General features: G+C 39.0%; 1 protein-coding gene across 2 annotated transcripts; it reads left to right on the top strand.

Annotated features, from left to right (window-relative positions):
- The first annotated feature begins 258 nt into the window (after positions 1-258).
- On the top strand, positions 259-22,240 carry WDR48 (WD repeat domain 48). 2 transcript variants are annotated; one of them, XM_052693765.1, is made up of 19 exons: positions 259-385; positions 5,679-5,819; positions 7,342-7,420; positions 7,631-7,713; positions 7,825-7,954; positions 10,193-10,281; positions 11,057-11,158; positions 11,463-11,687; positions 12,687-12,761; positions 13,103-13,205; positions 13,665-13,762; positions 14,600-14,707; positions 15,030-15,126; positions 15,969-16,064; positions 17,061-17,166; positions 18,413-18,500; positions 19,058-19,134; positions 20,119-20,311; positions 21,111-22,240. In XM_052693765.1, the coding sequence occupies exons 1-19, from the start codon at positions 338-340 to the stop codon at positions 21,204-21,206; spliced, it is 2,034 nt and encodes a 677-aa protein (XP_052549725.1). In that variant the 5' UTR covers positions 259-337; the 3' UTR covers positions 21,207-22,240. The 2 variants fall into 2 exon arrangements, with proteins under 2 accessions (XP_052549725.1, XP_052549724.1); XM_052693764.1 differs by having other exon boundaries at positions 260-385; positions 17,058-17,166.

The raw sequence follows: 22,240 nt of genomic DNA, 5'->3' as shown, positions 1-22,240 counted from the left end.
AGGCCACGCCTCCACTGCTCTCCCAGGGATAAAAACCTGTCCCTCCGGCCACCAATAGGAAGAAAACAATCAGGAAGCGGTGGGATGAGTAAGGAGATGAGCCCGCACCCAGAGCTCCGACGACCAGAAGATAAAACTAAAGGCGTAAAATGGCGCGCGGCCACGGCAGGGCGGAAACGCTCACCGCGCCTCCTTCTCTGGCCCCGCCCCCTTCGCAGTTGCCTGGCAACGCCTCAGTCAACGCTCTCCTCTATACGGGCTTTGGGCAGAGAGGGGGGCGGGACTTCCGGAACGGCTCATCCTCCTCGGAAGTGACGTCACAGTGTCAACATGCAAGATGGCGGCGCATCACCGGCAGAACACGGCGGGGCGGCGGAAAGTGCAGGTGGGTGCGCGGCTGCGGGGAGTAGCGGGGCTTCGGGGCGGTGTGGATACGCGTGGGCCGCCCTCAGGGTGACGGCGGGGCACTGGAGGGGGGCGATGGTTGCTGGGGACGGGTCTCCGCGTTGCTCCGTGAAGGAGGTGGTGTTCGGCTCCGCGGCCCGGCTGAGGGGTTGAAGGGAAGCGGTTTCCTCAGCTCGGGGGATGCAGAACTGAGCCACCCTGCCGGCTCCCGGCAGCCATTCCAAAGGGAAGTCCGCAGACCGGTCAGGCTGTGGCAGTGAATGGTAAAAGTCAGGGAAATGGGTTTATTGTGATGTTTCGTTATCTTGTTCGGGATACTGCCGGCACTTTAAATGGTTTTTTGTCTTTCGGTATAGAAGAGGATTAATGTTTTATGCCTACCTTTAGTGGTAAGTGCAAGTTTCAGCTAACCTTTATATTAAAAATATACATATATCGATTTGGCTTGAAATAGTCTCAGCATCCTTCCAAACAGAGGTGGGTGCTGTGTATTAAGGCATCTTTTGTGTTCTGTCGCATAGGGGAAATGTTTTTAGCTTATAGTGGTTTTTTATAGTTAATGTAAGCACTTGGTCAGTGCTGCATAAAGAACCTCCGTGCCCTTCTGAAAAACCCACTGGCGTTTTCAAAAACACAAAGAATAAAATATTGCAGCATCATCTGTAGCATGCACAAGTTCTTGAAGATTGGCCTCCCAAGAAAGGCAAACTGGCTATTTATTTGATGAACTGTTATCACTGTGTTACTTGATGCTTTTGCTTCTCTATATCCTGCTATACTGATCTGGACTTCAGCCAGTGTACTCCAAGTCTAGATCAACAGAGAATAACTTTGGTTACATGATAAGCACATACAAAGTATTTTATTGTAGTCCTATTATTTCACTCACTTGGTTAAATACACATTTTGGTCAGGTATTCTCAGTGGCTCTTACATCCGTCAGCTGCTGGTAGAAAGTAAAAACCATTAACAGTTTATTCTGCTTCCCAATGACTGAGCGTTTAGTATGTTTCTGCTTCAAATAATAGAGATTTATCCTGAAATCTGATTAGAAAAATGTCCATCAGGCATGGAGGAACCTGATTCTTTTACAGGGTATGAGAGCTGGTTAAGATTTATGCAAGTTTGAACTGTTGTTGTCTCTGATGCACCTGTTTTACTGGTCAGTAGAACCATTCAAAATAGTGTGGGATGCTTCTGGATATAATTGTATATTGCGTAAGGGTTTAATCAGGATAGGTGTTTCAGACCTCAAAATAACGTGGATAAAGGTAAGAACTATAATTATTTAAATGTAAGGCACTCATTTGAAATGTGTTGGTGTCCAAACTGTAAGGTCCCCTTAACTGGGTGGGGATGGAGGTGCAGGGTTTGGGAGTAATAAACACCACTGTGTGATGAGAAGCAGTTGGCTGTGTGCTGTGGCTTTCTGATGTCATACTCTGAATTAATTTGAGGTGAAGCCATTTTTCAGCTGGTGTCTTAAAGTAGCTTCCCTTCAGGAGAAGCTTACAAATGCTTTCCCAAACCTGCTGCTTGTCCAGAGCAATTGTAACTCTCTTCTCCAAATCCTTTGACAAAACTGGTGAACATCAATATGATTTGGACCAATATCTTGGTTATGAAATTTGAATCAATTTTAAGTGTTTTTATCTTAAAGATAAAGGCCTGTACAGAATAAGAAGACTTTGCACTGATTTTGTTATATTGATTCACTAAAACATCTTGACAGCAACTGGAAAGTAGTGAAAGGGAAAACTTCTATAGTTAGAAATATTTCAGCTACTGACTTTATTTTTGAATGATAGAACTTAGTAAGAACAGGGTAGGTTTTGTATGCAGTATATTTTTTTTAAAGATGTTATGTGTCACGTTCTATCTAATCCTTACCCAGTAAATTGATTCACTGTAAAAAGATAAGATGAACTCCTAAACACATTACTGTTATTCTGGGCTTGAATCCTCTGATGAAAACTTAAATATCAATATATTCTTAGTTTTAGAAGCTTAGGTTATTTTAAAGAGTACCATCTGCAGTGCCAAAATGCTGAAGGAACGGCTTGTTGTTTTATCTTTTCCTTAGTGGTTATCTGCTTCATCTCTTATTTTTTAATGCAGCCAATGCATTCTAGGGTTCTTGAAAGATATCTTTTCCCAGTTGTCTATGACAGCAGGTGTCTGAGAATTTCCCTCTACTTAAAAAAAGGATTGTGTACCTTCATACCTTGTCTGTTCACTGTTTCCTCCAGAGGAATGCTGGCATTTTTGAAGGCAGATTCTACCTGTACGTAAAGAAAATCTGTCTTAATGTGTGTGTTGTAACTAGGGAAGCAAAACTTCCATCTGGCTAATAGAGTTGATGAAGGAAATGCATTACAGGTGCTGTAAGAACTTGGACTTGTGTACTGAAATGTATCTGTTGATATTACCTGTGTCTCTGGTGCTTTTAGTCATTAAAATGGCTAGTCCTGATCCATTTAAGGTACTGAGTCCCATAAATTCTTTATAGTGAGGGTTCGTCACTGTAATATTTCTGCAGTGTTTACTGCAGTGAAGTGTTGTTATTTGTTAGGAGTTTATAAATGCTACAGCATAATAAACGTAAAAAGCCTTGGTCATTATTGAAGTATTTCATGCCACATCTTGCCCTGCTTGGACCATCAAATGGCAATATCACAGCAAGTTCAGTCATCTTTGTGTTTGATGCTGGCTTTGTGAATCAATCAATGCAGTGAACCAAGCAGCAGTGTGCTCTCAGTTGCCTGGTTTGAAATGTCTGCCAGGTGGTGCAAGTCGTGGCTTCCTGATGACCTTCACAGTCCTGTCCAAATGCAGTGCCACCTCATCTGGACTGGGAAAAATGTCTGTGCTGTGGCTTGGAGGAGAATTTAATCACAGAAAAACCTCTTGTATCTACTGTTTTGTGCATTTGTGTACACATACTTGAGTATGTACTTCATAATTATTGCATTGTTACCATATTTTCTAACAGTTGTTATTTCTATTTTGAGTATCACTCCAATCTAAAACCAAGTAATAATACTTCAGACCTTTCTCCTCAAAAATAAGGCAATGATGGAGAGTGACATGTGGATAACCTGCATTCTTGCTTTGTTCGCCCTAGTGATCTCTAGGCTTTATTGAATGTGACTGCTGTCCACCAGCCTTAAACAACTGTCAGATATTTTAAATCAAATTGCTGCTGTTTATTGCTCGATTTCAAGTTCCTTGTTTTGAGAAGCATTCTAGCCCCCTTTTGGCAGACTTTATTTTGCCCCTTTAAATTGCATATTAACATGTAATTAACTATTAACTATACCCGCATCTTCCATTTGCTCTTAAGTCTATCAGAGACCTGTTAACTCTTTAAAAAGATACTTGCTCTCATTTACTCGCTTCTCTCAAAATATGAACAAGAGCTGTAAAGGAGCTTGTAAAGAGCTGAACATCTTGCATTTGGTATTTTCATTGCTTTTATTCAAAAGTTGGAAAGCAATGTGACTTTGCCCATCTTTCTTGCTTTGTGTGTTAGACCTTGACTTTGATTGTAACGTTCTTTGAGTTAGGTAGGCTGCATGGGCATTTTAACAACACAGATGTGGTGTGGTTGAGGCCAGATGAAGTGCTGCAGGGACATTTTGCCCTGTATGTACAGTCATATCAGAGTCACAGAATGGCCTGGGATGAAAAGGACCACAATGCTCATCCAGTTCCAACCGCCTGCTATGTGCAGGGTCACCAACCAGCAGACCAGGCTGCCCAGAGCCACATCCAGCCTGGCCTTGAATGCCTGCAGGGATGGGGCATCCACAGCCTCCTTGGGCAACCTGTTCCAGTGCCTCACCACCCTCTGTGTGGAAAAACTTCCTCCTAATATCTAACCTAAACCTCCCCTGTCTCACTTTAAAAACATTCCCCTTTGTCCTATCACAATCCACCCTTGTGAACAATCCTTCCCCCTCCTATTTATACTCTCCTTTCAAGTACTGGAAGGCCACATTGAGGTCTCCCCAGAGCCTTCTCTTCTCCAAGCTAAACAAGCCCAGTTCCCTCAGCCTTTCCTCGTAGGAGAGGTGCTCCAGCCCTCTGATCATCTTAGTGGCTGCCTCTGGACCTGCTCCAAGAGCTCCATGTGTTTTTAACAGCAGTGTTATACCTGGTTGGTCAGTGGAAAACATTTTCTTTATGCTGCTCTAAGGTGCTTATTGGCCTGAAAAATTAATTTCATTAAGTCCAAAACTACTCCTTGAAAGAGTTTTCAAAGCACTGGCACTTACATATCCGAATGATTCCTGCTGTTGGCAGGCTGTATTCTGTCAAGCTTAATGTTTTACCCTGTTGTAATTGTTTTCCAGTGTCTGGAAAGGAGGATAGCTTTTGGTTCTCCCACATTGTCTCTGAATGGGGAGAGCTTTCTTCTTAGCCATATGCAAACGACTGTGTAAATGGTTAGGAGGCAGCATGATGTGAAATGGTTGGGTGAATGGGTTGGCTTGGAAGCATCTGTAGTGCTTTATAACTGTGCTTACTGCAGGAGTCATAGTGGAGAGCATTGTAAGACTTGCAGTTTGTCCCCTTAATTCTCCATTTAATGTTTTTGAATAAAACAATGAAGTGAGCAATACACACTGTGCTGTCAGGTACAGAAGGACTGAAACAAGAATTCCCCTAATTGGAAGAAGACTAAATACTTCTGCTTATGTTAGAAAGGAGATGTGTGTTCTTTAAAAAAGAAAAAAAAAAAACCTAAAAAATATAAAAATAATGCCTTTCTCCAATTGCCATAATAATATTAATAGTAATAGCTGGGATAGAATTTGAGCTTGCAGTATTTTGTAATCCTGGTAATACTGGTGGCATCCTCTCCCTGCAAGGCTGAGAAACACTGTCATCACAGCTTTAGAAAACGTGAAACCTGCTTAGAAAATGAGCCACGAATGCATCATGTTGTTTGGGATCATCCAGAATCTCTGTGCAAAGCGGGGAATTTAACTGAGGATTCTCCCAGTCTAAGCCTGATTTGTAAGGATTAAATAATCCCTTGGGCTCCTTGTGCAGCACTGAACATCTTTGTAACTCTTCCCTGTTTTCAGAGGGAGGAAATTGGCTGAGGTTAGTGATGGTGACTTTCAAACTGGCGGACTCATTTAATGCTTTTAAAGCTCTTAGTATTTCCTACCTGAGAACCTCACTGGAATGAAATTAGCTGGTAGCGTTTTATGGCCCATTCAGTATCTTAATACCATAATCAGGTCTGTGTAAATGTATTTTAGGTCTCCTATGTGATTAGAGATGAGGTGGAGAAGTATAACCGAAATGGGGTAAATGCACTTCAGCTGGATCCAGCATTAAATAGACTCTTCACAGCAGGCCGAGACTCTATTATAAGGATATGGAGTGTCAATCAGCACAAGGTAAGCCAAGAGGATTTCTCAGTCTAAATCTGCTTTGTGTTTTTTCAGTTAGCACGCTACAGGTGTATACCAGATGTACCAGTTTTTAACAACAGCCAATCATGGTAGAAAAATGTTTTTGGTAAATGTTCATATTGTAACAGGATGTATTGGAGTTTATAAACCCACATTTGGGCCAACGTCCTGAAGAACTAATCACAACTGAGATAAATTCAATATAGAATATTGCAATTTTCAGTGATAAAGCAGTCATCAAAAAAGATTGCTTAAGTCTGTGTATGTTGTGTTAGTTACAAATGAACTTTTGTTGAACTCTTTCATATATTCCGGTATCTTGGGAGGATCTCTACTCGTTATCTCCCCTTTATTAATTAAGATCAGTTGATCACATCCTGTTAGCTCCACTTTCTTTTTGATCTTCTAGCTAAGGAAAGCTTATTAAAGCATTATGCCAAACAACTCTGGCTCTTGGACTCTCCTCGGAGGAGTGGTGTTTCAGACACTTAATTGCCTTGGCCTTTTCTTGGGCTCTCTTCAGTAGTTCCATGTTTCTCTGGTATTGGAGGGCCCAGAATTGGACACAGTGCAGAAGGATCACCTCCTTCTGCCTGCTGGTGATTCTTTGCATAAGGCAGCCCAGGATACCATTAGCCTTCTTTGCAGCAAGGTCACACTGCTAGGTCATGTTCAACGTGATGTCCAAGGGACCCCCGAGTCCTTTTCTGCCAAGCTGCTTTGCACTTAGGGGTCACCAGCCTTGGCTTCCTCTGAACAAAAGGTGAGCATTATGAATCTGAGTAGATTACTGGAAACCAGGGCTTCTATGTGAAATATGCAGGAGATAACACTTCTGTCAGACTCTTTTCAGTGGCGAGCAATAATAGAACAAGGGGCAGCAGGCAGAATCTGGAACCTAGAAAGTTCCATACTAACACAAGGAAGAAATTCTGCGCTGTCAGAGGGACAGAGCACTGGAACGGCCTGTGCTGGAAGGTGATGTGGTCTCCTCTGGACATGTTCAAGGCTTCTCTGGATGCCTACTTGTCTGCCCTGCTTGTAGGGACCTGCTTTAGCAGCGGGGTTGGACTCTGTGATCTCTTGAGGTCTCTTCCAGCCCCTAAAATTCTGTGGTTCTATAAGCTTCATGTCTGAGAGATCTTTGTATTGTGTTTTAGTTGTTCTGTTCCTCTCTGTAGCAGAAGTCTAATCTTATAAGTGCAGAAATAACTTTAGCTTGGCAGACACTGCCATTTTGGTTGTTTTTCTGTGACAGAAAACTAAACGTTTTGAGGTGAAATTCATCATGAAATGGGAATGTGTTTAAAATATATAGGGGGTTCCCTGAAAACTACTTTGTAATACTATATTTTAAAAGAAGTGGAATAGTGACTTCAAGCAGCGTCGTGTTAGTCAACTTTTGGTCCATTCGAAGATTGCAAATGTCACAACAGGATCTGATAATTGCATTGTCTTTTCCTTTCACAAGGGGATTTTAAACTTTTTTTTTTTTTGTAATTTTCAGCAAGACCCTTATATTGCATCTATGGAGCATCACACAGATTGGGTAAATGATATTGTACTCTGCTGCAATGGTAAAACATGTAAGTACTAAATTGTGTCTTCTGTAAGCATGTAAAATTTATTTGTGTTTATTTATAATGTGCTAAAACACTGTGAGCACGTTTAAATAATCATACCTACACATTCTGTTTTCATTGAATCATTTGTTAAGAAGCACAGAGGATTGTTCAAGCATCTTCTAAGGTAATATATAAGCTATTAAAGTTCACTCTTTATCCTTCCCCATTTAGTGATATCTGCTTCTTCAGATACTACTGTGAAAGTGTGGAACGCACATAAAGGATTTTGCATGTCAACACTAAGGACACATAAGGTGAAAAACATTTGGAACTACTGTATATTACAATTGACAACCTTTTAAATGTTGTAATGTAAGCTTCAGGTGTATAATATTGTTGAGTCACGTTGTTACACTTTGTTATAGGATTATGTGAAAGCCTTAGCATATGCAAAAGATAAAGAACTGGTAGCATCTGCCGGGCTGGACAGACAAATATTCCTCTGGGATGTAAATACTCTAACAGCACTGACTGCCTCAAACAACACTGTCACAAGTAGGTACCTGGGGATGGGAGACAAATGCAGCATATTTTATTGAACTAGCATAATCTGTGAGATCATTTTAAGACCAAAGATACCCATTTCTGTGTGCAGATTAAAAAATGTGCAAGAGTCCTTAAGTTTTTGAGGGTATATACTTGGTTCACTTATTGTGTTGTATAATAGTTGCAGATGTTGAACAGCCAACAGTCATGATGCTCAGAATAAAGATACAGGTCTATTTGGGCCTCTTCTCCTGAGATGTAATGAGCTGTTGTTCATCAGAAGTTCACAGAGCTTAAGAAGCTTTTTGCTCCTTAGCTAATGCAGAAAATGCACTGAGAAATATTCAGAGGGAGAATTTCTGTAATGTGTTTTGTGTTTATTTAGTTGCTGCAACAAATGTAGTACAGCCCCTAGAGCAGAATTTGGTACATTCAATAGGTGTATCTGTCAGAAGAATAAAGTTACTAGATAAACTTTGATAAGAATTCCTGCCATTGTGGTGAAATAGAAGTAATGGTAGGATACTGGAGAGATCTAACTTGGTAGTTAAATGTTAGAAGGCAAGGGGACACTGTCAGTAGGTTCTACATCAGGTTTAATCTTTAATTTTATCATCATATTTTAAGGAGTACTCTGTCCCTTTAAAGATATTACAGTATTCTCTGTCCCTTTAAAGATATTACAGTATATTGAAATTTACTGTTTTTTCACCTAGAGAGCAATCCCAACCTCAGTTTCTTAGAATTGTCAGAACAGTGTTGGTCAAGTTTCTCTTCTGGAAAGTGTGACACCAACCTTCAAGTTGGGTAATATTTAATTGCTTGAGTGAGTGACACAAATTTGGGCCATCAGCATCCTGTTTTGTGGTGGCTCTTACATTTTGTGGAAGGAGATCTAGTTTGATCATAGTGTGCTTTGCTGCCTGTAGGTACTTCCAAAGTATACTGTTCAAAGTGAGTGGTCTCTTTCATTTTATACAGAGTGTTTGATCTGTGTATAGGATTTTTAATTCAGTTTTAGCCCTGTGCTGGCATGTTTGTGTGGCCTCCAGCAGAGCTGACTTCTAAATAGTTGTATGTGTTTCCCGTGGAAGTTTGCTATCGCTCAGAGAAGTGTTTTGTCACCAGATTTTGCTGATAACTTTAAGACATGTTGTGATTTGGTTGAACAGGGAATTTTTGAGGAAAGTCTTGCTCTTAGGAAGACTTGGTCTAGGGGGGAAAAATTAGTTTCTTGAACGCTGCTACTGTGATACAGAACCCAAATGATTTGTTCTGAGCACAAAATGAAAAGGAAATAGAGGCATTACCTCTAAGATGACAGACATAAATTTGCTTTTCTGGTGTTAGAGCAGTAGTGCATGGTAAGGGAGAGGGAAGAGAAGCAGGCAAAGTTGTTCTCTCTAAGTACAGTGCTCCCAACTAAAAATGCTTCTGGTGGGAAGAACGTGTGTTGTGAATGAACTGGCTTTGCACAGTCCTTTCAAACAGCATTTCATTGGAGTGCAAGTGAAGGCTGTGGTTTAATTTGCTGTCTGATTACAGGGAAGCAATGTACACAAGCCAACATTAAAAGGAAGCCTGTTTTTAAAGATTGTCTCTCAGTCAGCATAGCTGTAGTTTAAATTGGATGAGGAGTTTTGCTTCTGAGTGACTGTCCCTTCTAGAAGAGGAAGGAGTTGAGCACTGCTTTTGTTACAGCATGAATTTTGTTTCTGTGATTCTGTCCTACATTCCCAGTGTCCTCCTGCCTGCATTAGCACTATGGAGGAAGTTTTAAAGCCTTTTATAGGTTATATGTTTGTTGGACAGCGTGCTAAACTCAAAGATTTTTATTACCACTTTTTAGCTTGCTTGGCTAGGAAAAATCTCTGTGCTTAAATCCAAGCACTTATTAGGAAATCACTTAGAAGTACCATTCTCTAAGCAGTTGAGAACCATGAGATTACCTTGCATTGAATCATTGTGGACACCAGGAGTGTAGTGACCATAAATGTGAGGTTTTATACAACACTGGATCACGAATCAGAAAACATAGCAATATGCTGTCTACAGTCTTGCTCCTTTTTTTAGCAGAGCCCCATATGTGGAGTAGGATGGCACTATTATAGATCAAAACCTACATTTGATTCTGTAGTGGGTTTTTTGGTGTTTTTTTTTTTTGGCTTTTTTTTTAGTGAATAAATAAGTACGTTTTCAAGTGGCAACATTAAAATCGAAAATGTTAACTTTTTGCTTTTGAAACAGCTTCTTCCCTGAGTGGGAACAAAGATTCCATCTATAGCCTTGCAATGAATCAAATGGGAACAGTTATTGTATCAGGGTCCACTGAGAAGGTAAGCAAAAATCTAGTAAGGCTTATTCTGCTTCTCTTCAAATCTTAATGTAAAGAAACAATTTTACTGGTGTTCAGTTTTACATCTGTAGCAGCTTTTGTGTTTTAAGTAAGGAAAGTGAGGTTTTCTTGGGTTGGTTTTGTTTTTTTTTTGAGTGGAAGTTGAAATATCAGTCACCTATAGATTACGTATCAAAACTATGACTTGTGTAAACATCCGTACATCAGAGATCATTTAATTTCATTGAAAGAGCTCTAATTTTGGGGGCATATTACTCAGTTGATCATACAAACTGAAGCATGTACCACTGGTGAAAAAGAAATGATACAGCAACTTCCAAGGCCCCCATGGGGTGGTTAGTAAAGTGAGCTAGTGAAACTTTGTGTTTGATGGTGTTTGTTATAGAGAAAGGTAAAACACCCAGGAGTTCCTTGTCTATATGAAAATGAAAGTAGGATATACCAGCCAGGTTCTCAGAATTCTTTTTCTTTCCACGTGTTGTCTTGCTTCCAATCACTTACATTCTTTAAGATCTTAAGAAGACAACAGAAAAAGCCAGAACAAATGCCATTACAATCAAGGGAAGAAAATCTGTCTGTTTATTAGAGATGCATAAGATATAGTTGTGTATCCTGTTCTAACAAAACATGCTTTTGGTGATGGATGTGTACTTGTTGAGGGTAAGGGTCAGTTTGTTCAGAAAGGCTTAATTATATAGAGAAAATGCATAAATGGAAAGAATGTTAATGCAGTTATTCTGTGTCTGTTTGTGTAGGTTCTCAGGGTGTGGGATCCAAGAACTTGTGCAAAACTAATGAAACTCAAAGGGCACACAGACAACGTAAAAGCTTTGCTGTTGAACAGAGATGGTACCCAGGTATGTGCTTCTATTTGAGGCAAGGCATTTTGCAGAACACGGAAATGTCATTAATGTCTTTTCAGCACGATAACTGTTCTGTGTTGTCGATTACAGAAGATATACCAACAGGAATTGCTTAGATGCTGAGTGATTGAGGGGGTGGCTGGCAGTGAATGGTGTTCATGTATGGGAAAGCGATGAATACAAGCTGTCTGGAAATAGTGACGGGAGTTGTTAACTGCCACTTCTCATTTAGCATCATCTTAGTGGAAAAAGAAGAATGATGAAAGGTTTTTATGAAATTACAATGATTGTTGCTCAGTGTCTTTCAGGCAGTTCTGATGGGACTATTCGTCTGTGGTCCCTTGGGCAGCAGAGATGTATAGCCACATATCGAGTCCATGATGAAGGTGTTTGGGCTCTGCAGGTCAATGAAGCATTCACTCATGTTTATTCAGGAGGAAGAGACAGGAAGATCTATTGTACAGATTTACGGAATCCTGATATTCGTGTGCTTATCTGTGAAGAAAAGGCACCAGTTCTTAAGGTAATTGATTTTGCTTCACAAAATCACAGAATGGTCAGAAGGTATCCCTGAGAATTATCTTGTCCAACCCTGTGTTCAGGTAGGACCATCTAGAGCCAGTTTCCCAGGACCAGTTCAAGATAGCATTTGAAATCTCCAAGAGGGGATGCTTTGTAACACCTGTTCTGGTGCTTGGTGACCCTCACAATCTATAAAATATTAATAATATTAAAAAAAAAAAAAGTTGTTTCCTGATCTTCAGAGGGAGCCTCTTGTTTTTCAGTTTGTGCCATCTGCTTCTTGTCCTGGCACTTATCCTGTCTAACAAAACAGTGGCTTGAGGTGTATGCTGACAAAAGATTGTATGCTACACATTTTTACCTGACTAGCAACCTCCAATATTTTGGGTTTTTTTTGTCTTAAATTACATCTGAAACTTATTTGTCTGAAGAAATACCTGAGTGCTATCAAAAATGTATAAATTCAGACATTACTGAAATTGAGCATGTTTTAAATATGAAAGTTTTTTTTTTTTTTTTTTTTACTGGGCTTTAGTACAGTTTTTAGAAAGCAAATCAGCTGTGCCAAGGCTTGAGATAAAAAATTAATTGCTTCTTAGAAATATATGTACAGAACTGTATTAGTAATATTTTACATAATCACTGGAACCAGCAGCAAGATCTCTGAACACTGAAACAATGTGATCTTAAACTGGGAAAGAACATGTGCATGAGTCTGAGCCTTTTGAGGACACTGCTTTTGAAGAGTCTGCTGATGGAATGTTTTTTAATTATCTGTAACACTTAATGACATGGATGGCAGTGGAACGTGTAGGTGTAAAAAGTGTGACTGAAACAGAAACCAGTATATAAGCCATATAAATGTGTATATATGTATGTATATTGCTTATACACTTAAGCCAAGATGGTGGATTCATGAGGAAAGCCATTATACAAGCTGTGCATACACAGAGCAAAGTTAAATTGAGTGACTGAAAGTATCTATAATTCTGTTATCTAGATGGAACTTGATAGATCAGCTGATCCTCCTCCAGCAATTTGGGTTGCAACAACTAAATCCTCTGTGAATAAATGGGTGAGTGAGAAATATTTTATGCTCTGTTGATTCAAATACGTCATCGTGGATTTGCAGTCTTGCTTTAGGATCTAATGGAGTGTTACTTGCAATTGGACTGAGTTGAGATGATCTATAACGTTTTTTCTTTGTTTAAATTATAGAATGTGAATACTCAAGTTGACCAAAATATACAAATCTTTGAATTAATTCCTTTATTATCTATGCTGCTTCTATTTATTAAATATCCAACACTGAGTGGTTAACATCTGAATAGCAGCACAAACTGGCACTTCTTAGTCAAGATAAAAGCAAAGTTTTTGAAATGATTGAATGTGTCCTTATTTTTTTTGCTTCTTTAGACTTTGAAGGGAATTCATAATTTTAGAGCATCTGGGGACTATGATAATGATTGTACCAATCCTATACCACCCCTATGTACACAGCCTGACCAAGTTATAAAAGGTAAACAGCTGTTTTCCTGAGTGCTTGTGAAATGTTATCATTAGCAGAAATGGTAGATCTTTAAGACCAGCTCATGTTCTCAGCTGTCTGACACTTTGATTTCTGAAATGGCTCTGTTTAAGGACTGTTCTGTAATAACTTCATGCATTGCTCTGCAGCAAATGAAAACATCGGTGCTGTCACCCCTATTTATATCAAAAATCCAAAATACAGCATCGTGTGAGCATCTACAGAGAAAATTAACTCTGTGCTGGGCAAAACCGTGATAAATAAAATCAAAGACAGCACGAGTATCATTTATGTAGTGTTAATTGTGGTTGAATAGCATTTAAATATTGGTGCTTGCATAATAGAGGTAAACCAAAGAATAATCGCTGCTGTTGTGTTATGTGGTTTAATTTACTGTAAAGCTAGACAAAAAGAGAAGTGTAGTGACCTTAATTCTTGTTTGTTTGGCAGGGGGTGCTAGTATCATTCAGTGCCACATTCTTAATGACAAGAGACACATATTAACCAAAGACACAAATAATAATGTGGCATACTGGGATGTCTTAAAAGTAAGTACATGATTTTAGATTAAACATCTACTGTTGTATCAGTAATTATTTTCGGGGGGGGGGAAGGGGGTAGGAAGGAGGGGTACTGAAATTTTTTTTTTGTTATGGGAGTTTTTTCTGGTTGAAAAATAAGTCATTTTTCTGTCCTAAGACATAATGCAAAGATGACTTTTTTGAAAGAGGAGAGAAGATGCCTTTCTGCATCTTAAGAGCTTCTTTGCCAATGTTAGGTTGGATAATCACATCTTCATTTGCTTTCAATTCAGTCCTTTAATAAAGCATGCTCAGCTGTGTTACTGAGCTGCTGACTGAAGTGAGAAAGAAGGGAATGAGAATGAAGAACGTGGATTTGTACTAAAAATGTTTCAGAGGACTTGCAGAAAACGGAATATTTTCTTTTGGCTTGCAGTGGTACATACTGGAGAACAACATTAGGACCAAGGCAGGCGTTAATGTTAATTTGGTACCTTCATTCAGTTATTTTTAGCTTTTGTTATTAGGGTTTTCAGCAACTTTTCTTAGCTACAGCTGCATACATACTCACTGTAGAGATGGGTTACTCATCAAGTCAAAGTGTGTTGACTTGTGTTTAAGATTCACTTTTTCTTTCTTTTTCTTCTCTGCTTGCTTGATGCTTTACCTCCAGAAAAAAAAATGTGTTCTTCAATTTATGGACAAAAACTCGAAGTTTTAACTTGTGTGTTTCTGAACTAAATTGGTTGTGGAGAAATGATAATAATTTTGAGTGCATATGAAAATCAAGTATAAGTTTCTAAGAGTTGTGTTATGATTCAATGTGCAGAATTGAAACATTCCTGTATCCCTTCTGCTGTACAGGCATGTAAAGTTGAAGACCTTGGGAAAGTAGATTTTGAAGAGGAAATTAAGAAGAGATTTAAAATGGTGTATGTGCCAAACTGGTTCTCAGTAGACTTGAAAACTGGGGTGAGCTACAAATCCTAAATCTCTTCTTCTGGTGTCATATTTTGTATACTGTTTCTTCACAACAATTATAACGTGTTCTAAGTTTTGAAGAACTTATCATTTGTCTGATGAGTTTGACTTACGTTGAAGCAAATCAATACATTGTACCTCCATTCTTAATAATCTGTATGACTTCTACACTATTGTGTCACTTTAAATTCACAATACAGTTAGGAGTTAATTTTTTTTCTTTGTATTCCCAGCTGTTCCTTCAGTAAATTTGTTGGGTTGTTTAGTACAACACAACTATTGCATTCTTGCTCTCATGGTCTTTTTCCAACAGATGCTGACAATTACTTTGGATGAAAGTGACTGCTTTGCAGCTTGGGTTTCAGCAAAAGATGCTGGGTTCAGCAGTCCAGATGGTTCCGATCCGAAATGTACGTTTTTACCACTAGTGGTCCTTCTCTGAAACACAAAAGCAGAACCAGTTCCAGTGTTTACGTTACAAAACGTTTGTTGGACAAATCAGTTGTTGATTGGGTTTTAGAGAGAATTTCTGGAGACTAAATTTTGCAAAGAGTTCTCCAAAGAAAAAAATGTGTTTTTTTTTTTTTTCTGAAATGTTCAAGTAGTTTTTTCTTCTTGGCTTGGTGCAGTGGAAATGCTAAGTTATGGGTTGAAAAAGTGACTGAGCACCTGGTGAGAAACAGGGCCAACCAAGGGGAGGTCAGGTGCAAGCAGTGGGCCTGACTGACTGCAAGGGTTGGAGCCAGGATCCACCCCTTCCCACACTTCATTTAAGGGTAAACAGTGGAGGTGAGGGCATCTCTTGCCAGAGATCCCTGCTTACCTGAGGCCTTCCAATGGTAAGCAGCTCTTTTCCTTCATTTCTGCATCTGTGGCTGCTGTATTTGGGCTTGTTCTCATTTGCTGTAGCCAAAGACTTTGCCACCCTGCTATTATCCCACTTGGTTTTCGACATCCAGGAAGCAAAAGGGAAAAAGTGATATTCCTAAACGTAGAGCTACTATTAAAACTAGAGAATGTTGAGTTAAGTCAATGAACCAGCAGTAATGATTCTGAGACTTGAGTCTTTCTGAAAAATCAGCTTGTTCTAAAAGATTTAGCCTGCAGTTTTGAGTTTGTGATAAGCAGATGTCTGTGCCAATGATTAGTTTGCTTTGGGAACTTTGGGGAGAATTTTCATCTGTGGATCAAATGTAGGATGTTATAAGTCAATGCTTTTGATGCAACTGAAGTTCTGGCTGTGTCTTGACAGTGAACCTTGGAGGGCTTCTATTGCAAGCGCTTCTGGAGTACTGGCCTAGAACACACATCAATCCAATGGATGAAGAAGAAAATGAAATAAATCATAGTAGGTGTTTTAATATTTTTCTTCCTTTGAGATTTGTTCTTCTCTTTTTATGTTTTTGTTTCTTTAACAGTTGCAGCACTTAGCAGACTTCTCTGGATAACCTTGCTGATTATCATACTTCTTTGTACTGACTGCCCACAGCTTTGGAGTCAGTATAGAAGTGTAATTCTCAAGCTTTTGTAGTGTTGGCATATTCATGCCACGCTGCTTATTTCTGTGAGTTGTCATGGATTAGTGAAATGTTCAGAACATTCACTACAGAATCAGAGCCTCCATTTTTCCTTCTCAAAAGTAACAATTCAAAGAAAGAGATGAGAACTGCTTCTTACTGTTACTACCAGTTGTTAACAGCTGCCATGAGGAAATCTCTCAAACTGTAGGACTTCTCTCCTGCTCTACCTTAGCATTACATTCATTCCTTCTCTGATAAATAATAGATTTTTCTTTCTTGGGCTCTTTGCTTAATGTGATTTTACTTTTGGAAGATGTGAGTCTAAATACTTAGAACTTATGTTTCAAGGTACTGGAATGACAAAATTAATTTTCTTCAAAAATTGCATAATTAATGCTGATTTTTTTTTTTTTTTTAATTTTTGATTTTGTGTGGATGTAGAATCATTTCTTCAAGTGTTTGAAGACCAGACTACTAACTGTGCAAAAATAAATGAATGTAGAATGCAGTAACTTAAAGAAGTGTGAGTTTGAGCTTTACTAGTACTGTATCTTGACATTTGGCAAATCCATGTAGAAAAACAAAGCTACTATCTTTCTGAGTTCTGAAAACACAGAGGAAAATCCCTTTACTCACAAGTTTCCTTCTGATAGACTTGCTATGTGTTGGAAATGGGGATTTGCTTTCTCTTACAGAGCTGATGATTTTGTTTCATTTATGAAATTGGTTAACTGCAGATGGAGAAGATATTTTTTTCTGTCTGTGTACACCCAGTTTTAAGGCATAGTGCAGTCTTATTGGTGTGTGTATTTTTTTTCCAGCAGTGAATGGTGAGCAGGAAAACAGAGTCCAGAAAGGAAATGGATATTTTCAAGTACCACCACATACACCAGTTATATTTGGTGAGGCTGGAGGACGCACTTTGTTCAGGTATGGAATCTCAAAAGCATGTACTAAGTGGCCAAACACTTCCTGCCTTATCAACATGCAGTCACCTGTGTTTGTTGTGTGCTATGCATTGAAGATGTGCCCTTGGCAGACAAAATAAGCAGTTATAATACTCCTTGCATTGTTCAAGCTGACATCCTTGTTGGAGACCCCCACAAGGTGAGGGGTCTTATGGTGTTGAGAGTTATGATAGCTTTTAGTTCTGTGTTGTAGCTGTGAGGTATTTTTTGGTGCCCTCTTCCTGCAAACAGGTAAACTGAACTTTGTTTTAGAAGGAAACTGCAATGTTTCAGATTCTTGTAGGACTTTGTTACAGATCTGTTACATTCGTCTCTGAGCATTACTGATTTGGACAGAGTGGCTCCTGCTCACCAGAGAGTTAATACTTATTAACAGTGAATTTTAAAGCTGGGAGGTGGTCCTTTTGGGTTTATTGTTTTTTCTTTCACAAGCTGCATAGGTTCCAAAACCATGTAACTTTCAGTATGTGAATGGATCAGCAAAATAGGGTTACACTTTTCAGCTTTGAAAGCTGGATTTTTCTTTCCAGTATTAGTGTATATACATCTTGGCTGAAGCTTAATATTGCATTCATTCTGTATGGTGGATTCAGGTGTTATACAGCTTGTTCTCAAGAGAACATTAAAATGACACCATTGGAGGAAACAAGCTTTGCGTGTTGCACCTAAGAGTTGGATTGCAGAGATCTCTGGGGAAATACTTGATAATTATTTATGAAAACGAGGTGTGCTTTGCTATGAAGGAATTAACATAAATGTTTGGTTTTGTTTCATTGCTGTATGTGCACATTCCTTAAAATTATTTTTATTCTTTCAATTCGGTGAGAGTTTAGCAGATATTTTACATGCAGAGCTCTGTTTTCCCAAGCAGGAAAGAACTTTTGTCAGCTGCCTTTCCCCCTTCAGGTTTTGTGCTTACAACACAAAACACACATGCAGTCCATGAGCAAAGTAGTTCCATGGTTTGTGCTGCAGCCTGTAGTTCTCCTTATTTTTGCCTTAGAGATCCTTCTTGCATGTAGTTACACTCATTTTCCTTTGTAGGAAATACCTGACCACTTCCTCAGTAAGCTTGATCCTGTGAAAGGCTAGCTAACCTAGCTTCAAGCACGTTAAAAGGGCACATCCTCCTGAATGCTTTTTAATGTGTGTCATGATTGATTTCTGTACACTGAACGTTTCCATTCATAGAGCTGACTTCTCTGCAGGTTATTGTGTCGGGATTCAGGTGGTGAAACGGAGTCTATGCTTCTGAATGAGACTGTGCCACAATGGGTGATTGACATCACTGTGGATGTAAGTTTCCCACGTGTAGGCTTCAGGTTTTGTTTGTTGAAGGTCAACTACAAAATCTTTAACTGAGCTCAATCTGAATAACACGTTCAATTTTTCTGCCTCTCACGTACTGTATTTTAAAATAAGTGTTCTCAAGGGCTGTACTCAACACCCATGAATAAGCATGATTTTTTTTGACGTGTCTAGTTAAGGTTTTTTGTGCATTGAAGGCTTAGAAAAGGATCTCAAATCGCTGTGTATAACAGGAGTCCTTTTCAAGTGTAGAGCTCAGGTATAGAGAGTAACCTTTACATGGCTGCTGTATTTTCATATTGTCTGATTTGCTTTGAAGCAAACAGTAATTACGTTCAGAAGGTAGGTGCAGTATGTGCCTCACTGAAACTGGAGCACATTAGAAGTGTCAGTAATTTGGAAGCTGTCTGTGGTAGTTGCTTATTAAGAACCTCTTGGTTATTGGTAATCAGGAACTGACTATACTTTGCTTACCAGATGGTGGCAATGGGAGCTGGTAATAGTTTATTCTAAATTTAACATTTTCCAAATTTATTTCCTTCCAGAAAAATATGCCCAAATTCAATAAGATTCCCTTCTACCTCCAACCTCATTCGTCTTCAGGGGCAAAAACTCTAAAAAAGTAAGTAATAGTGCATATTTGAGTCTCAACATTGCATAAAGGGAATTGTAAGCTCAAAAAAAACATATTGCTGGAGAGAATCTTACTGTGCTTCATTTACTTGTGGAACACAGTTTGCAGTCATTGAAGCAGCAATGTTCTAAAGTGTTCATTTCTATCAGAATCTTTGGAAGAAAGTAAAGTTTCTTTCAACTGACAATTTCTTAAGTTAATGCTAAGAAATCTCTGAAAAACCAAATAGTGAAATTTGATTTGGTGTTGTTTTGTTTGTAGTGTTCCATCAGAGCACAGAGGAACTTTCAGATTGTCCTACTGTCCAGAACTACAATTTTATGTTCTTTTCCTCTTTCTAACAGTGATCAATAATAGTTTTTAGAAGGAAAAGGTACAGAACCTGGCAGGAAACATGGTTTGCCCATCACCTGTGGGCTGCATACATTGGAAATCAGTGCAGGTTCTCAAATGTCAAGTCAGTAAGGTGGGCAAGACACCTACAATTTATTTGCAGTAATTCTGAGTGTTTTTTCATAAATTTCTGGTTCCTTTGCTGAGTTCTTCACATCAGAGACAATTTGTGAAAGAGAAGCTCCACAGACTTGTGTGCGTTGTGGAAGAACTGCCATTTATTTGTTTAGAATTCCCTTTTTGTAATGTAGGAAGAACAGCATATTCTTGTTCCATATCCTCTGTCCTTCTCTTACTAATTCCTTTTCTTTGGAAAGAATAAGGTTTGATTTTTAACCTAATGAGGTTTGATTTCTTGAATTCAGTCTGTCAGATATCTTGCTGCTTTTCTGAGATCCTTTGTGCCGCTCTTTGGATTGACAGCTGTTGTGTCACGGTATTTTGTTTGGATGATCCTGTTCATCTTTCTGTATTATGATAGGTGCAAAATTTAATGGTTTGCTTATAGATAGAGTATGATGGAAATAAGAAATAGTTCCCTCAAGTTATGTCTTGCCAATCTTTATTTACCTTCTGTAGAGACCGGCTGTCAGCAAGTGATATGCTTCAGGTGAGAAAAGTGATGGAGCACGTGTATGAGAAGATCATAAACTTGGATAATGAGTCTCAGACAACTAGTTCTTCCAATAATGAGAAAGCAGGAGAACAAGAAAAAGAGGAGGACATCGCTGTGCTCGCAGAGGAGAAAATTGAACTTCTTTGCCAGGACCAAGTAAGGCACTCAGGAATTTTTAGCTCATGAATAAAACCAGCTTCTAACAGTCAAGCAGTTGTGAATTTCTGAGTACTGAGATGGAAATATACCACAGATTATCTGCTGCATTTAAAAGTAAGAACAAACCATCTTATCGTGTTAACTGACAGTTCAGGCAGTAGTGGATGGCTGGGCCAGAGAATTCATGAAGCATGCCTACTTCATTCAGTTCTGACCACCAGCCTTTATGGAATCATGCAATAGCTTCACATGTATGCACTGCTGAGCTCTCCCATATTGCTCTTAGTCATTTTCCTCAAAGGAGGGAGAGGAGAAAAGACGATGGAAAATGGCTCAAGAGTTGAGATTAGGACAAGGAGGTCACTCAGTAATTACCATCACAAACAAAACAGACTCAGCATTAGGGAGATTAATGTGATTCATTGCCTGTTGTAACTCAAGCAGGGAGAAACTGAAAAAAAAAAAAAAAAAAAAAAAAAAGTTTGGCAGAGTTCTTGATGTGAGCTCTAAAAATCATCCATTTCCAAATTTTAATCAGGAACTTGTTCCTGACATCTGCTTGCATGAAGGTTAAATATTGAGGAAGTGGTGGTTAATGAAATTATACAGTAAGTGGGTAAAGACCTCTCTATAACACAAGAGTTTGGCTTGCTAGATGACAGATCTGAGCCCTTGCATGGTTGATGTTTGATGCCAGTTCACTCATAGGAGTATATTGCCCAACCACAGTGTTGCATCCTTGAGTATTCTGACAATGCAGCAGACTTATGCAGTAAATGACGTTCTTGCTATTCAGGTTTTGGATCCGAATATGGACCTTCGGACTGTAAAGCACTTCATCTGGAAGAGTGGTGGTGATCTGACGCTTCATTATCGCCAGAAATCAACGTGAAGGGGAGCAGTGGACTTACATGGTTACTCATTGACTTGACCATAATGTTCTGGTTCCAGGAGTAGTGCTATAGAAGCCCACTGAACCCCTAAGGTAGATGAGACTTCTAATGACTCAGTATGGATGGAGAGTATGCATTTAATTGAAGTGACTAATTGATCTGTAATATAGAGGAAAAAAAACCTGTATGATTTAAACTAAAATCTGTCCTAGTCTCAGTCACTGAGATGGGAGGTCCCTGAGTGGTTGACGTTGTATGAGGTGTACAGGGAATGGATGATAATCCAGTGCAGACTTTTGCTTCTTCCTTTTTTGCTGTATTTTTTTTTTCCAGAACTTTATATTGTCATCTGCTCACGCTTGATATGAAACCATTTCCATCATAGTAATGAGTAGTGGTATTTACAACATAATTCAGAACTGCACGGGCAGTATTTTTATTACATTCCATTCATAAAGTACCTACAGTGGTCTCTCGGGTTACTGAACCATTTCTGTCCCTTAAAGGCATTTAGTAAATAGGTAATGCATACTTCAGAGAACTGGCCTGCTTAATTGCTGATGGAGGATTAACATCAGACTTGTTCTAATACTGTGACTTGAACGTTGCTTTAGAGAGTTGTTGTCTGCAAAACAAGAACACTGGGTAAATATTGTAGCAGGGTCAGTCCAAGGATGCTGTGCATCACAATAGGGTGAACATGCTTTGCTGCAACCTAATGAATTCTTTTTTAATCTATGTAACCAGTTCTGGCAATTTGTGCTCTAAGGACACCGCAGTCTAATTTTTGGTAACTCTGCTCTATGTGACACTTTGTTAAACTTCAGACCGTTCTGAATATAACTTCCAGTGTTTCACCTCGAACTCCAGACAATTCACAGCAGATTTTCATATTCATGATGTAAAAATACTTACTCTTTTTTTTTTTTTTTCTTCCAAAGTTTTATATGCAGTTGTTCTTTTGTTGTAGATGCGGATCTTCTTTTCACTGTTATTTCTAAACAAAGAAAAACCTGTGACTGTTGCAGACTCA

This window comes from Tympanuchus pallidicinctus, unplaced genomic scaffold (assembly GCF_026119805.1).
Source record: "Tympanuchus pallidicinctus isolate F22 unplaced genomic scaffold, pur_lepc_1.0 scaffold3, whole genome shotgun sequence".
In the NCBI taxonomy this organism is placed as follows: domain Eukaryota; kingdom Metazoa; phylum Chordata; class Aves; order Galliformes; family Phasianidae; genus Tympanuchus; species Tympanuchus pallidicinctus.
This window is presented reverse-complemented; position numbering and strand designations above follow the sequence as displayed.